Genomic DNA, 17,938 nt, shown 5'->3' on the forward strand with positions numbered 1-17,938 from the left:
CTTTAGATATCCCCTTACATTATCTTACACATATCCAGCATACAGTAGACAGAAGTCTTCAGTGAATTATAACACTTTTTAAAGGAATGTAATTTTGATTTTATTATTAAAATTCAATGCTTATAGTTATACTAGAGGCCCGGTGCATGAAACTTGTGCACGAGTAGGTTCCCTAGGCCTGGCCAGTGACCAGGGCCAATAAGGTTCCCCGCCTCCCCACCTCCCTGCCTCCCCACCAGTGCACCCCCACCATGTGGTTTCCCCTTCCTGCCTCCCCGCCTCCTCCTTCCCTCGCCACCTGCGTGCAGCCACTGTGCAGTTCCCCCCACCCCCCTGCCTCCCCGCCTCCTCCTTCCATCACTCCCTCAGCACCCCACCGCCACAGCTGGTCACCCGCCATGTTCCATGCCGCCCCCTGGTGGTCAGCACACATCATAGTGAGCAGTCAAACTCCAGGTCTCCCAGTCAAACTCCCTAGGGGACACTTTGCATATTAGCCTTTTATATAGATAGATATCCAGGAGCTAAAAACTGCTTGGGATTTGAACATTAATGTAATTTCCAAACTAGCATACTTGTTTAAGACAAAGTAAACATTTACCAACCACAATCATTTTGGTAAACAGAAACAGGATATAAAAATTGTTTTGTTTCTTCATAGACCTGAACTGAGGATAACAAATTTTATATGTGCTTTTACAAAACCACTAATTATATATCACAGCAGATAGTATTACTAAGTACAGTACTACCAGCTCAAGACTCTCCAATTCTGATTTTCTTAAGTGAGAGTTGTCTCAGTAAGCAATCTTTACCAAAATGTAGGTATAGAATTATAACTAAAGGTGGCACTGTTGCCTCATGTTAACCAGAGGCCATGCTTTCTAAATTTCATATTTATGACACAAGTATCCTAGATTGCATGTATATCACTTTATTTCAAGCCTTACTTTTTATCATGGATAATAAAAGTGTAAATTTTTGAAAAACATTAAATTATGTATCATACTTTTCATAGAAAGTAACTGTTGAGTTTAAATAAGTTAATAGGCCAAGATTTCCATTGACTTTAGGATGTACCTAAAATTTTAAATTGGGTCACCAATATATTAACAAACAAAGCGCCAGACCAATTTCTTCCTGATATAAGTTATTCATAATTAAAAAGTAAGCTAAGTTATAGTCAGAAGAAATTAGCAACTTAATTTTTCTAAAATATATCATACCCTTAAAATTAAAGTTTGTAGGTTCTGAGTTGTAAATATAATTGCTCATAGAAATTGATATATTGATATGTTTTAAACAAATTAGCTACCTAAAAGTTCACATTTATCAACATATCAGAGACATTATTCTAAATTCAAAAGCTGCTTAACTTTCAAAAAGATTAACCCACATATTCTTTCCAATAGAAAATTTCCCTAGTTTCATTTTAAACACAATTCAATTCTGAATTTCAGCAACAAGTGTATTATGCAATGCAAGGTGTAATTTAATTTTAGCAGCTGCTCATTTACTCATAAAACTGTCAAATATGATGTCAGAAAAGAAGACAATTAATTCTGAAGACTTATTTTTTACTTGGAAAATATACGACTAATAATACCCTTTTTTAGTGCTACTAGATTCTAAGAAATAGATGTACATTATCTTGAAACTTCACAACAACCTTAAAAGATAGGAATTATCATTCTAATTTTACAGGTGACCAATAACCCAGGTTCAGGTAGCCAACCTAGGGCAATTTAGTTGCTATGCTGCATTTCTTTATTTAATATTGACTTCCTTTTAAAAACTTAATTCATATTATAATTTTGTACCATTATCTAATTCTATGTTTTTGTACCATTCTAGTTTATGAATTAAACCACTGTGTCCATTTCAGTTATCAATATTTTTCTTTGGTATTCCTCTAGAATTTTTAGCATTTATTCATCAATATACCTAAATGTATTAAATACGGCAGTTTGTTATAGTGGTTAGTTTACTGGAAATCCATCTTGCTGAATAACTTGGAGTTGAGAAGCTTAAAAGAGCCTAAGGAAAAATATAATAAAGTAATTTATACAAACTTTTATGTTCACTAAAAATTAGGCAGTTCCCTCAATCAAGGCATTTGTTGAGGACACAATGAAGATCTGAAACTGGTACTACTGTAAATTATTTTTTTCCTGTTCAAAAGCTTTCACTGAACAGTTAATTTCCATTCAAAATTCTAGCTATGGCAGTAACTAGCTGTTACTAAACAGTTACTAAACAGTCTGTGCCTGTTTTCTCATCTGTAAAATATTATAGCATCTACCTCATGGGTTTATTGTGAGGATTAATTGTGTCACTATACGTGAAGCTCCTATGAAGAAGGATGCTGTAAACATCGGTGTAAAGGTTTGTGTATGGACATAAGTTCTCCATGTTTTTTTGTCAAGTTTTACTGAGATGTAATAGATATATTATAACACTATACTAGTTTAAGATGTACAACATAATGATAAGTATATACAGTGAAACAATTTCCACAATAAGTTTGGTTTACATCTATCACCTCACAGTTACAAATTTTTCCTTGTGATGAGGACTTTTAAGATCTACTCTCGTAGAAACTTTAAATTCTATACCACAGTGTTGTTAACTATAATCATCATACTATACATTACAGCCCCAGGACTTATTTACCTTCTGACCACTTTCACCCATTTTCTCCACCCTTTTGCTCCCTCTCTGGCAACCACCAATCAGTTCTGTTTCTATGATCTCTGTTTTTTACAGATTCCACATATAAAATAGACCATACAGCTTTTGTCTTACTCGGTCTGACTTACTTCACTTAGCATAATGCCCTTAAGATACATTCTTATTGCTGCAAAGAGCAGGTTTTTCCTTCTTTATATGACTGAATAATATCCATTGTGTATATATGCCACAATTTCTTTATTCACTCATCCATTGATGGACACCTATCTTGTTTCCATATCTTGGCTATTGTAAATAACGAACATGAGGGTGCAGTTATCTCTTTGAGATAGTGATTTCATTTCCTTCTAATTTATATCCAGAAGTGGAATTGCTGGTAGGTCTCTTTTTAATCTTTTGAGGAGACTCCATAATGTTTTCCATAGTGGCTACATCAATATACATTCTACATTTTCTCCACATCCTTGCCAACGCTTGTTATTTCTTGTCTTTTTGATGAGAGCCACTCTAACAGGTAGGAGGTGTATTTCATTGCGGTTTTGATTTGAATTTTCCTGGTGACTATGATGTCCAGCACCTTTTCATGTACCTGTTGGCCATTTGTATGTCTTCTTTGGAAATATGTCTATCCAATTTTTCTACCCATTTTCAATCAGATTTTTTCCCATTGAGTTTTATAAGTTCTTTGTATATTTGGATTACTAACTCTTTCTCAGGTATATAATTCACAAATATTTTCTCCCATTCCATGAGTTGCTTTTTAATTTTTTTGGTGGTTTCCTTTGCTGTGGAAAAACTTTTTAGTTTGATGTGGTCTCACTTGTTTGCTTTTGGTATCAAATCCAAAAAATGATTGCCAACGCCAATGCTAAGGGGCTTACCCCCTATGTTTTCTTCCAGGGGTTTTGTGGTTTCTGGTCTAATGATCAAGTCTTTAATCCATTTTGAGTTGATAATGTTTTAATAATTACATGATAAATTTACTATTAAATATTTATATGAAATACTAAATGCATAAATAATAATTAGGCTGACATACCTTTGATGTCATTTTTCTCCAAGTCTTTTAGTGCTTGAACAAACATCTGTTGACTTTCAGTGAGAGGCCAACTGTTATACAATACCAAACACTGTATAATATACTTGTAAGTCTGAAATAAAATGCAAGGTTTAAGCAAAATCAATAAGAATAAACATATGTGCCTAAGAATCTATTATTTTAGGCACATAATAAGTGCCTATTTTTTCTGAATCATACAATCATAATTTAATTAAATACTATAAGATGTTCCCCCAAATTCTGTAACACCACAGTCTATAAAAGTTTATCCTCCAATCCCCACCAATATCTGCCGTGATATATTCTAGTATTTATAATTTTTTATCCATGTTGTAAATAAATTGTATTTATTTTACTTTTGTTCTATTTATCAGTTTTTAATTAGGATTACATTAATCTCAGAGGAAAGATTAGAAAGTTTTTATTGTTTTCAGTTTTCTAGAACAATTTAAAAGTCTGTTAGTGCTAACCTGTAAAGCCAGCTGTGCCTAGGCTTTTTGGAAAGATAAGACTTTGATTATCAATTCAATTTTATTAATTATTATTCTAAGTATTATTATTATTATTATTATATTTTCTAGTGAAGCAACTTTAACATTCCTCCATTTCCCCCTGAAATTTATCATGTTTTTTTGTTTTCAATTTGTTAAAGTTGTATATAATACTTTTTTTTTTTTTTTTAAATCCTATTGTTTGGAGTTGTACCTCCAGCCTATTTTTTTTTTGTTCTATATTTCATTTATTTATACTTTCTTTCTTAATTGGTCTTATAAGCAGCATGAATACTGTATTATTCTTTTAAAAATGAGGGTTTGTTAATCTTTTAAAATTTTGTCCTCAATGTTATTAAAGTTTTTTTCTTTGAGTTAATCTTTGGCTCTTTTTCTAACTTTTTGTTCCTATAGCTTAGCTCATTTTTCAATCTTCCATGCTTTCTAGTGAATTAGTTTAAAAGTCAACATTTCACTAAATGCTACTCTAGATATGACTTACAAATTTTGATATAAAACTTTTTATTGTTTTGAATTCTTTGTATTTCATAATTTCTTTTTGCTGTTTTCACTAAAAATTATTTAGTATATTTTATTTTGGTTCCATATTTATGGAATTTTAGTCTGTTTATTAATGTCTATATTACTGCATTTTGTTCTGATCTACATAATACAGTTTGATTTTTTATTGAGGCTTTCTGTGCTATGAAAAAAGTATTTTTCTTGTTTATGAGGTGAGATGTTCATATAGATGTCTAAAGGATTAAGCTTACACATATCTATATTTTTCAAATCCTAGTGATAATTAAGTGTTTTGCTTTTCAGCTTGACCTATCAGTTGCTGAGAGATTTGTGTTAAAATCTTAACTATTAATTGTTAACATTAATTTTTCTCTGTAAAATAATTTTTGCTTTTTATCCTATATAATAAAAGCCTAAAATGCTAACTGTCCAGTTGTCTGGTCTGCTGTTCAACTAATCAAAGCGTGATAATGCTAATGATATGCTAAGGCTGCTCAACTGCTCACTATGGTGTGCACTGACCACCAGGGGGCAAACACTCTGACTGGTATGTTAGCTAGCTGCTGTGGTCCGGCCAATCAATACTGAACAAGAGGGGCCAGACACACACTGTAGCCCTCCTACGGTCCCACTCTGGCTGGCCAACCTCCATGTCCCTCCCTGGCCCCAATTGTGCACTGGTGGGGTCCTTTGGCCTGGCCTGTGCCCTCTTGCAATCTGAGACTCCTTGGGGGATGTCAGAGAGCCGGTTTTGGGCTGATCCCGGCTGAGGGATCACACAGGCCCAGTCGAGGGAACCCACTGGTGCACGAATTTGTGCACTGGGCCTTTAGTTTATTATAATATCTCATTAATTATGTGTATTGAGATATTAAAATATCATCACAGCTCTCTTTTGTTTCAGCTTTAAACTTTCTGTGGATCCTGATTTTATCTAACTTTAAACATTTATCTGTTCAACTTATTAATAATCCATTTGTATTTATTATATTACTGTCATATTAGAATTCATTTCTGGCATTTTATTTTCTTAATTTCTTATTTTAGTTTTCAATGGATAGGCCATTTTTTTCCATTGCTTTAAATTATATGCATTGTTTTACATTTCTTTAACAAGATATACAAATCATTTTTTATTAATATTGTGACCCTTTTAAAAGTTATGCGGCCTTTTATAACTTAAGATAACCACATATGTAACATAATATAATTATATTTACACTATAGGGTCAGTGTACAGATTGAATTTGCCACATATTTAAAATTTTTGGCATAGAGAAACCCTTCAATTCTGATTATGTACCCATGACAGTGCATATACAGAGCATTATTTATTGACAATTTTTAGGAAAATAATTTATATGAGATTTTTAGGAGCAGTGCAATTGAATGCTTAATTTAAATGTAAATATACCTGCTGTGATATGCCAGCATTTTCGTCTAGGGCGGGCGTGTTAACAGTTTCCTCTTCCAAAATAAGCTGACTGCTGTCTACTATTGCACTTCCAGGTCTACTTTTATTGCCTCTCTGGCTTCCCTGGGCACTTTTCTTCTTACCATACATTTCTTGATCTTTCTTGGATGGAGTATGAAGTAAAAGAATTTGCTTACTAGCTGGATAGAAAAAATATTAAGCTTAAGTTAAAATATGTGAAATGCACAGATATTACTGACTGTATCATTTAGTTATTTCCCTTTATAAGACATTCAAAAGGAAAATCAATTTGTTTTGTTTTAATGAGATAAAAACCAACTGGTTTCTTGGAAATATTCTGGTCTTATGGAAACTTACTATAGCAGTATGTGATTAGCACAGAGCAATGCATCTTCTAAGCAACCGCTGACTGCTGAAAGAATACACAACAGTTCAATGATTTCTCATTCATTCGGTGCCACTCCAGTGACACCAATACCACACAATATGACAGCTTCCGTGTTTTATAGTAAGTGTGTATATGTTATCACACTTTTTAAAAACTTTCATTTTAATTTCTACATTCATTATTTTGTAATTAACAATGAGCACCACTGGGAGGGATAAAAATAAAAATGTACAGAATGTCATTTATTAATTCATTAAATATGTATTGAGGGAACATAAGTGAAGAACATAGAGGTATTCCAATTTCAGCCAGGACAGAATAATGGGCATTGGATTATCCTCATACCATACAAATGATAAAATTGGACAAAATATGTAAAGCAACTGCTTGCAGTCACTGGGCAATAGACAGTCCAGGATGTGGTCCTTCAGAGAAGGGAAACATTCAAGATGATGGCTCTACTCCGCCAGATTTCTGCCTGTGAGAACCTTCTACACTGCACAGGGAAGGAGAGTCTGGACCGGGAGCATCAGTGTTGTTATGTTCAGGAAGCAAAGATTGGAGTTTGTGAGGCAGGGTACCAAAGAGGAGGCAGCTAAGAAGCAAAGGAGCTCAGAATTATGCAGAGGGTTCCACCGGAGTTCTTAGCTGAATTCTAAACTTCATTTATACAAACACCTAACTGTATCCGGCAAACAAATTATTTTATGAGCCTAATGGAGATGCTTAATGTTGTACAAGCAGATTCGAATGAAAAATTACAGATGTGAATTGAGTACTGAAAATGACCCAAGGGGTGTGCAGGGATGAAGGACCAATGATGGGAGAGGAGACATATTAAAAAAACGCACAAAAAACCTGCTTAACTTGCAATTTTACCCAAGGTCTGCCTCACTAATATGATATAATGCATGTTTTATAGTATGTAGAGCTTTAGACACTTCCCTGTATCTAAAGTACTACATCTGTGTGCTAATAGTATCATCACAGTGTGGAGTCTTTTCAGTTCTCTGCTCCTCCAAATTCTTATTCATATTGGGAAGGCATACCCATGGGCTACAATGACAAAAAGGGGTACAACTGCAATAATGTCAACATTAAAAATTTTTAATAAAATAAAAATATAAATAAATAAGTAAATAATTAACAAAAACAAAACAAAGCAAAACAACAACAACAACAAAAAGCTTACACTGGGAGCTCAGAACTTTTTCATTCCCCAAGAAGCTAAATACTGGGATTATGGCTTGGCCTTTCCCGGTGGCACTAATGACAATTTCTTCACTCTCTAGAATCTGTAGCTTGATGAAGGCATCTGGCTTGGACACACGTACATGGATTGTAACAAGGTGTGGTAATACAGCTTTCACTGAATACCTATAAAGAAAGACACCCAAGTTTATCAGCAACTGTATTGGTCTTTTCCTCAAACCAGTAAGGAAATTATAATTTGCTGATATGATAATCTAAAAGTAAAACCACTTTGCAAAGTCAACTAAAATCCTGGAAATATTATAGCTATTGTACACTTTGGCAAAATTCCCAAAAAGGTCTGGTACAATTAAATAAATATAGGACCTTCATTGTTATCATTAAATCTTAAACAGAAAATGTAACTTTTTGTTTAGATATGATAAGCATTCACTTATAAAACTTGACTGATCGGCAAACTAGTGCCAAACTTGTCCAATACATCCTCCTCCTCTCCATCTGGGCAAGGACCACAGCTGGCCAGAGCAGTAGGCCTCAAAGCTTTCCATGATTCTCAAAATACAGAGAAATCGAAAGTAGTTTGCACCGCCTGCATGCTCAACCTTTACTGTGCAGGGTGGTAACCTTTTGCTGAAAACTGGGCCATACAGTCAGACTCCAACCCAACTCCTCCCTTAAAGCAATTTAAGAGGTTTTTTTTGTTTGTTTGTTTGTTTTGGGTTTCCCCTCCCTATTATTGTGGAATCCTTGGCAAATGCTCAGAATCCTATCAACTTTCAATTTCTCTTAAAATTAGCTTTTCTGAGTATCATCTCTCTCCTTTATCTTAACACCCCTCCTTATTCCTCCTTGTTGTTGGTTTTTGTACACGTGTGGTCTCATCCATCTTAAAAACAGATCAAAACAAAACAAGAAATCTCCAGCCAACCCTGCCATCCAAGGACTCTCGCTCCTCCCCAGCTCGCCATCTATGAGACTTGGCTACCTCAACCGTCCTCATCTCATCACCTCCCAGTCGCTCACAGCACTCCACTGGGCCCCCAACCCAGGTGTGAAACTTGCTCTTGACAGTTTCAAGCAGCTTGTCACCACCCTTTAGAAACTTCTGGTTCTCTTGTTTGTTGACCTTTAAGGAGAATTTGATAAGTTTTAATCAACCTTCTCTAAAACTCTTCCCCTATGAGCATGACAACTTTTGTATCATATTTTCAGAAAGAAGGGGCTGTAGGAAATGACCAGTACCAACAAAGTGTATTCGGAAATTTCAGCACAGAGGAGTCGCTGTTGAAAATAATCATTAAAAGTGATTGATCTTTAAAAATAACAAAAATGAATCTAGGCTATTTTGAGATAACAGGTAAGGCATGGGCAAAGCAAACTCATATGTCATAAATACAATGCAGCCATAAATTCCAGAAAACAGCATTTCTATAGACAAAATATAATGAGGCTCTGAAGTAGTAGAGGGACATTGAGAACAGAGAGAAGGGCTTAGAGATTAAAGGCAAGTCGAATTAGCAATCAAAAGGACTGATTAGAGAAAGAGAGTGGAGTTCATAAAGAGGCTTTTCATGGAAAGTATATAGATATACATGAAAAGAAGGTTAATTGGCAGATAAGGAGAAATCCACTAGTCAAAGAAACAATAGCACAAAAAGGAAGTACTAAGAGGAAAGAGTGTTATGAAAAATGCTTAATAAAAGTCAAATGATACTTAGTATCACTGCCATTATATGCAACCACATAGGCTTGATATCCTGTATACCATCTAAATAATAAAATTACTCTCTAATTTAATTGTTTCTAAGAGAGTATATAAATTGAAATTCCAAATGACTCAGAATTTTGCTACAGAATTTATTGTTTTTAATAATACTAATATGTAAAAATGTAATACAAGTACTATTTTAAGAAGACTGTATTTCCCCTTCTATCATGTACTGAATTATATTCATACCTGAATACAATTTTCTTATCATTGGGTATATAGTAATCTCTGATTTCTTTTATGGCAAAAGTGCTGCATGGAAAATCTCGAGAGAGGCTTGGGAGTGGGTTGTAAGAACCAATGAGACGCAGTTTCCATCGTGAGGCGGATACATATGAGTCACCAGTGTATGCTTCAGCCACGAATGTGTATCCTTTCTATAGGGAAAGAGAATTACACAGAACGAAGTCACATTGCCACTAGTCTCTTCCATGTACAGTATGTGGCTTTTCAGTACTGAAATACTTTATCATCTTGATATACATAAAGATCCCAAGGTCTTTGATAAACACCAAATCAGTAGCATTATTTCTTGAAATCCCTCTTAGAAAGAGCCATCTTACATGTTTTCAGAGGAAATGAATAACTCTTAACACTTTGATTTGTGTGATTCCCTACCTTTAAGATAAAGTGATTAACAGTAGTAATAAATTGTTTTATTGGTTCCTAAGGCAGCTTTTTTATCATTGCATCATCCTGGAGCACCCCAGTAGCTTCCTACTTGATATCCCTGTCTCCTCATCTTTCTAAGTACAAGAGGAGGAAAGCAGAAGAGATTATGGAAATGTAGTTCCTTTGGGAGGTAAAGATAACAAATTGACAGAAGATCTGGTTCCATGAAACCGAGATATGAGTCTGGAGATGAACTCTTTAGGTTGGAGAAAAGCAGCAGCTAAGGAACCTGAGAAAGGGGTAACATCCTAGTGGGCAATAGCTGGGTTCAATATAACTGGATATGTGGCCAAGGAGTCGGTGAAGTAAGGATCATAATGAGGTACAAAGAAGCACAATAGCATAATGAGACACAAGAGCTCCAAGTAATTTTGAGTTTCTAACTTCAGATACTTCCAGTAAGAAAGAAAAAGATAGCTTTGTATTTCAGTTGCTATCAATGAGAGGAAGCTCTCTGATGTGTTTAGATTTCCAGGAACAAAAATCAGGAATGCACAAGATAGAATAAATGCATAACATTGCAATAAATGTCCAGGAGTATTAACTAGAATGCAAACACTCATAATGAGATGAAACTTGCAACACCAATAAAGACCTTTTGATATGTTTAGAGCAAAGAGAAAAGGAAGATAAATCAGGTATATGAAATATTTTTATCTGCAAATTGTAATGCAAAGATTTACTGCTATTTTCATTATTATTTGAACTTGTGTACTAATGTATTAAAGAAGCAAAACAAAGTAAGAGGATTCTTATTTTTTGTTGGTCTAGACTCAGAGAATAACTTTGATAGGGAAAAGAAGAGTTATAAAATAATAGGATAGATATCGGTAAGTGAAAATCTAAAGCTAAACCAGTGATAGGATTATAAGAGAAGACCTGGCTTATTCTAAATGATTTTAAGACTCTTGAGTAAAAAGAGAAACATAATAGACTACTGCACAATGAAAAACTTCATAAATGAGTATTTTGAATCACAGTTTTTGAAATATTATGAAAAAATAAAACAATTCCGAATGTTTAACCCTGTTTTATTTTTTAAATCTAGAATACTGTTGTGTTGGTTTTTTTTTTTTTACATAAAACAAATGAATATCTTGAGGGACACTAGTTATGTGGACATACATTGAAAAATTTGTCAAAATACCTTGTCAAAATATTTGTCAAAATACCTTGCAGGTGCCAAATGCTAATGCAATCATGAGCTACAAGACAATGGAATAATGATCCTCCTTAGATTTAGATGGGTCAAGATTTTCCTTAGAGGCTGCATTCAGTTCTGGAACCACAATATAGAAGGAACAGAGATAATTTGGAGAAATATCCAAAGATCAGGAATCATTAAGAAAGAAAAACCATGCCACAAAAGGAACCACTGACACTATTCTTAGACATCCTCCTCCCCATTCTTTCATCCCCTCCACCCTAAAATTAGCTCAAATGAGTGGGGGTGGCTACCTTTGTTGCAATCCTGAATTTGCAATTAAAAATTATACTTAAACTAGAGGACTGGTACACAAAATTTGTGCAAGGGGCTCAGCCCTCGCAGCCCCAGCTTTGTCTGGAAGGTTGTCCAGAAGGACATCCGGAAGGTCATTTGGCTGTCCGATCTAATTAGCATATTATGCTTTTATTATTATAGATGGAAAATAGGACGGTCTTCTGTATATTGACTGAAAATGCATCATTTAGAGCTCCCCCAACATGCCCCCAAATTCATGCTTAGTCACAGAAGAGAGATCTTCACTGGAGTTAATAAACAAAACAAAACCAAATCCAAACAACAAAGCATACTACCTGTAAATAAGTATCAGATTCTTTTTTGGTTCAACTCAAATGGTCCCTACCAAAATTAAGTGTCAGTGACTAATATAAGTTTACTTATCTAGTAAAACAAAGAGCTCATTTCTAGGATTTGATGACATTTATGACTTTGATAGAGTTGCCCCTTGAACGAAATCATCTTTTCCTTATGAGTCTTTGTGATCATTTATTTCCAATAATCACAAATTAAACAAATGTTTCTATTCAAAAGGAAATCTAGATCTTACTTTTAAAAATCACTAAAACAACTCAAAAGAGCTATTGGGTTTTTTTATGGAATCATTAAACTTTTTTTATTTTTTCTACAAATCAGTACTCATTAGATAGGTATGTCTTAATTTTTATAAAATAATGCATAGAATCATAGACTGGTGTAAACCTCAAAAGTCAGTTACAACCACAGCTCAAAGAGAAAAGTGAAGTTCAAAGTCATACAGATAAACAATGAAAGATCACAGCTAAAGTAGATTTCCTGGTTACCAGTGCATGTATACACTATTTTTTGTCATGATTTCCCCTCAGAGGAAATGGTCAAAAACACAAATATGAGATTCAAATAAATAGAGAGGCAATGTGATTTCAGTGAATGACAAGGTCGTTCACACTGCCGGAGTAATGTGGCAAGTGCTCCTCTCCTGGGAAGGAATTGTAGCCCTAGAAAATATAGGGTGGCAGGTGCTGAGTGGCTGTGTAATCACAGTCATCTGAAATATTTAGCAACAGAATAAAGACCTAGTGGGAAACTGAGACAACCAGCTGATTTGATTTATGGATAGGACTAAAAGAGCTCTCTAGCTCCATTTCCATTTTAAGGGTTTGTATGATTTTATGATTTTAATAATGAGAATTTCTATTGCTTTCCTTTTCTTATTTTCTTTGGAGAGAAGAAAGAAGAGGGTTTAGAGGTGAATGTCCTAGCACTCACATTAAGTACATCCTGCTGTCAAATAATAGAACTTCTATGGAACAAGACCATGACCTTATTCCTCTGTTACGTAGATTGAAGGCATCTCCACTGTACCTCCTCCTGAAACCTCTACAAAGTGCAAGCTTCTCACCGCCATTCTATCAGACAGGGAGAATAAATTTTATACCTACCTTATTCTTGGTATAAAGATAAGGCACCACTTTTTGGAATAGCTTTGGCACTTGTTCCATTGTGTCATTATTAACAACATGGAGCATACAGACTGGAATTGTAGTATATACTTTGGGAACCAAAATCATATCTTGATGAACCGAAAATATTTCTCTGTAATTACAAAAGCATGAACTTTCCCTTGACATGAATTGTAAAGAAAGTTTGAAATTAGGTTTGATTCTAAGAAATAAACACCTAAGTTTAAAGTTCCAAATAACTATAAGGTGCACCTATTGCTTTCCTTTAAAATGATGATTAACATATTATTTTATCATGCCAATGCAAACCTGTTAAGAAATCCAATTTTGTAATTTATGACTTTTACCTAATATGCCATTGCTTAGAAATCAAATGTTTCTTTCTATACTAAAAGCACATCAGCTTATTATATTATGGTTACCATACTAATAAAAAGCTCTAGTAATTAACTTCACATTTTTCATATTTTGTTTAAGTAAACATGTATAAACACTTCTGTACTATCTCATTTGTCCATAGCAGATGTAGAAGAAATTTTAACTAAGCTGTGAAAGCAACCTACAAGTTCATACATTTACTACTGTCATGAATAAAACTCTATACATATGAATACAGATGCCATTTAAGGGAGACATCACTTACCAATATATGAGAGCCTCACCTGAATACTATAAACCAACTATTTGGTGGCTGGTCTGTGTAAGTTACAGTATAGTCAGCAAAAGCAATCTTAGTTTCTTCATCTTGATAGCATGGATAAGATTCAATAGACTTGCACTTGCTTTTAAACATTAGTCTAGAAATATAAAAATAATTTAAGTACCAATGGCAAAAGCAACTTTAAAAATAAATTCTATTTACAAAATAAGAAATTGATAAAAATGAGCATAAAGTATGATAGTCATTGATCAAGGGGAGCTGTGGGCCTCATTGATCATGGCATCAAGGTAGGGCAGACCACTCCAGGTCAACCATGAAAGATGTCACTCAAAGGTGCCCAAAGTTATCTGAAATTCTTTGTCAAGGAAGAACCTAATTCATGATCCAGGGAGTAATTGTGTTTATAGATGGAAAGTCAGGACCAAAGTTCAAGCTGTATGGGTAGGAAAACTAGAAGCAGGCAAAGTAGCAACAAAACTCGGTGGCAGCCATGAAAATTCTGGAGTGAACATAGAGAAATCAATACTAGGATAGAGTTTAAAGTGTGGCATGGATTTGGAAAAATATAGATTAAAAAACTAAGACCTTGAGCAAGGGAAGAGTGCAGACCTTTCCTTTTACATGATTTATGGTGCATGAGTGAGTAGTGAGTGCAACTTGTAAATTATGGGCTGAAATGTCTCCACATTTGCACCCTGGAAGGCGGTGACATATTCCAGAACATAATGAAAGTGAAGTGAGGGATTCTCTGGGTCATATTCTTCCCACTCTGTCAGCAACTGGATCTAGCACCAGGAATCTAGGATCTTGCATATAAAATCCCTGGTATTGGCCGGGATAGAAGCCATAATAAGCATAGAAAATAGTTCCCTTCTGGAGGTCTAGACTGAGCTCTCAGTGCTCTTGGCTTCTAGATGCTTTAAATTGTAAAGCCATGGAGATTCTCATGGGGGTTGTATTTATATGGCCATGTGATCACATCTTTGGTGGTGAGAGGAAATTGATAGGCTTATACTTGGAAGACTTTTAAGCCTTTTAAAGTAGTCACAAGAACAAGGGCTGGCCATATATCCTGGTTAACTTGAGGCAGCCTGGGTTATGCTCATAGTCATATCATAATTATGAACAGTGTCCCCTCTGTCTGTGAAAGTGTCCCAGTTTGGATGATAGATAACCTAATCATCCTAATGACCAACTATAATGTGGTAGTCTGACAATGTAGAACACCATCGTCTATCACCTGGGGCTGGCCTAATCACTGTTCTTGTCAAAGTTTCTTTTCTTTTTTTAAAAAATAAATCTTTATTGTTCAGATTATTACAGTTGTTCATCTTTCCCCCCTCCCATAGCTCCCCTCCACCCTGTTCCCACCCCACCCTGTGCCCTTACTCTTCCCACTGTCCTCATCCACAGGTGTACGATTTTTGTCCAGTCTATTCCCGTACCCCCACACACCCTTCCCCCCGAGAATTGTCAGTCCACTCCCTTTCTATGCCCCTGATTCTATTAAATTCACCAGTTTATTCTGTTCATCAGATTTTTTATTCACTTGATTTTTAGATTCACTTGTTGATAGATATGTATTTGTTGTCACTTTGTTGTTCATAATTTTTATCTTTACCTTTTTCTTCTTTTTCCTCTTCTTAAAGAATACCCTTCAGCATTTCATATAATACTGGTTTGGTGGAGATAAACTCCTTTAGTTTTTTCTTATCTCTGAAGCTCTTTATCTGACCTTCAATTCTAAATGATAGCTTTGCTGAGTAGAGTAATCTTGGCTGTAGGATCTTGCTATTCATCACTTTGAATATTTCTTGCCTGCATAGTGTCTGTTGAGAAGTCAGCTGACAATCGTATGGGTGCTCCCTTGTAGGTAACTAACTGTTTTTCTCTTGCTGCTTTCAAGATTCTCTCTTTGTCTTTTGCCCTTGGCATTTTAATTATGATGTGTCTTGGTGTGGTCCTCTTTGGATTCCTCTTGTTTGGGGTTCTCTGCGCTTCCTGGAATTGTAAGTCTATTTCTTTCACCAGGTAGGGGAAGTTTTCTGTCATTATTTCTTCTAATAGGTTTTCAATATCTTGCTCTCTCTCTTCTTCTGTCATACCCATAATTCAGTGTTAGTACACTTTAAGTTGTCCCAGAGGCTCCTTACACTGTCTTCATATTTTTAGATTCTTTTTGCTTTTTGCTTTTCCTGTTGGGTGTTTTTTGCTTCTTCGTATTTCAAATCTTTGACTTGATTCTTGGGATCCTCTAGTCTGCTGTTGAATCTCTGTATATTATTCTTTATTTCAGTCATTGTATGCTTAATTTCATATTGGTCCTTTTTCATATCTTTGAGGGTCTCACTAAATTTCTCAGAGGTTTCTAGAAGATTCTTGAATAACCTTATAACCATAGTTTTAAACTCTATATCCAGTCATTTGCTTTCCTCCATTTCTGTCATTTGTGACCTGTTTCTTTGTCTCTGCATTTTGGCTGCTTCCCTGTGTCGATAGAGTGGCTTTGTGTGCTAGGTGTCCTATAGGGCCCAGTGGCTCAGCCTCCCCAGTTACCTGAGGTGGACATTCTTGGTGCACCCCTTTGTGGGCTGTGTGTACAGTCTTGTTGTAGTTAAGCCTTTATTGCTGTTGTTATCACTGGGAGGAATTGACCTCCAGGCCAATTGGCTGTGAGGATCAGTTGTGTCTACAATGGGAGAACTTCTATGCTGGAGACACCCTTATGGGGCAAGACTTGCTTCAGTGGGGCTTTGGTGCTCACTGAGTCTGCCCCTTGAGTGTGTCTCTTATGGATATGAAGAGTTGTAATCTGGTATGGTCTCACTCTGACCACTGGGTACACTGGCTCTTGGATTGCCAAGGAGGTGCGAAGTCAGCCACTGCCTGAGGCCACCCAGCAGGAGCTACAGAGAGATCTGCAGATTCCTCCTCTTTGTTTGAGGTTTGGAGGTGCCCAGATGAGGCCCAGCTGTGAAGCAATGCAAACTGCTGTCCAGCTTTGGGCTTTCTTTTGGGGGCTCTGGAGCTCTCTGACCCAGCTACAGTATGTTAGGTTTTAGATTGCAAAAGGCCGGGACACTCACATGCAAAACCCACTGCACACAGCTTGGGTAGGGTTGTAAATTGGGTAGGGTGGGGTCTCAGGGAATCACCAGGGCAGAGCAAACAGCAATGGCTGACCGTCAGCCCTGCCCTGAAGAGGTCCCCAGGTCTCTGTGTCATGTGGCACCATGCAGGAACAATGATCGCTGCAAGCACCTATGAGAGAAAAACACCTTCATGCCCTATGCCAGACAGTCCAGTTTCTCCCTGTATGAGTCTGGGTCCCCAGAGTCTTGCCCAGCACTGGAGTTCAGAGCAGTTGGGAGCTTGTATCTCCCTCCAGATTGAAAAAGACAAACAGCATACCCAGTTGTCAGCCTGTTTCCGCACGCGCCTCCACACTTCACTTCCGCACCTCCACACCTCCTCCGATTCTCAGTGTGCTTTTCTCTTTCCTTCTAGTTGTATAAATTCCACTCAGCCAGCCTTCCCATGGTTCTGGATGACATCTGTTTTGTCTTTTAGTTGTAGTTTTCAAGTGGTTGTGCGAGGCAGCAAGTTTAGGTATTTACCTATGCTGCCATCTTGGTTTATCCCCAGTTTCTTTCCTTTTTCATACACCTCAGGAAATTCTAATGAAGATGGGGCCAGCCATGTTCATTAGAATATCTTGATGAACCATGTGGAATATTTTGAATGACCCAGAGAGATATCCCTGACAGACTTGAAATATTTTTTTTATCTTTGCATTCTAAGACAGAGAGAAAGTCATATTGGTAAACTGAGCCTTGCCCAAAGTAGACTTTGGGAAGTTCTGCCCCTTATGATCCTATATAATAAAGAGCTAATATTCAAATGGTCATCACGCCCTCATGAGGTCCCTCCATAATGGCTCAGACACGCAACACTGGGGAGAGAGGAATGGGGACCAGCCAGGAACAAATGAGCTAGTGAGAGCGGAATTGGGACCAGCCAGGCTGTGGCCTGGGAGAGGGACAAGCCGCCTGCCCTAGGGTCCTGGGCATCAATGGCAGCACCTGTGCCTGTGGC

At 36.2% G+C, this 17,938-nt stretch overlaps 1 protein-coding gene across 4 annotated transcripts in view; it reads right to left on the reverse strand.

Annotated features, from left to right (window-relative positions):
- The window catches only part of ADGB (androglobin), a 133,595-nt gene that overhangs the window by 27,519 nt on the left and 88,138 nt on the right, over positions 1 to 17,938 (reverse strand). For all 4 annotated transcript variants that reach the window (XM_054722541.1, XM_054722540.1, XM_054722542.1 and 1 more), the window contains 6 exons: positions 13,845 to 13,979; positions 13,162 to 13,315; positions 9,757 to 9,944; positions 7,780 to 7,964; positions 6,179 to 6,378; positions 3,731 to 3,842 (listed from right to left, as the gene is read on the reverse strand). In XM_054722541.1, coding sequence (XP_054578516.1) covers positions 3,731 to 3,842; positions 6,179 to 6,378; positions 7,780 to 7,964; positions 9,757 to 9,944; positions 13,162 to 13,315; positions 13,845 to 13,979 — 974 coding nt within the window. The remainder of the gene's footprint in view (positions 1 to 3,730; positions 3,843 to 6,178; positions 6,379 to 7,779; positions 7,965 to 9,756; positions 9,945 to 13,161; positions 13,316 to 13,844; positions 13,980 to 17,938) is intronic.

The sequence above is a fragment of the Eptesicus fuscus genome, chromosome 10 (assembly GCF_027574615.1).
Source record: "Eptesicus fuscus isolate TK198812 chromosome 10, DD_ASM_mEF_20220401, whole genome shotgun sequence".
NCBI classification, from domain to species: Eukaryota; Metazoa; Chordata; class Mammalia; order Chiroptera; family Vespertilionidae; genus Eptesicus; species Eptesicus fuscus.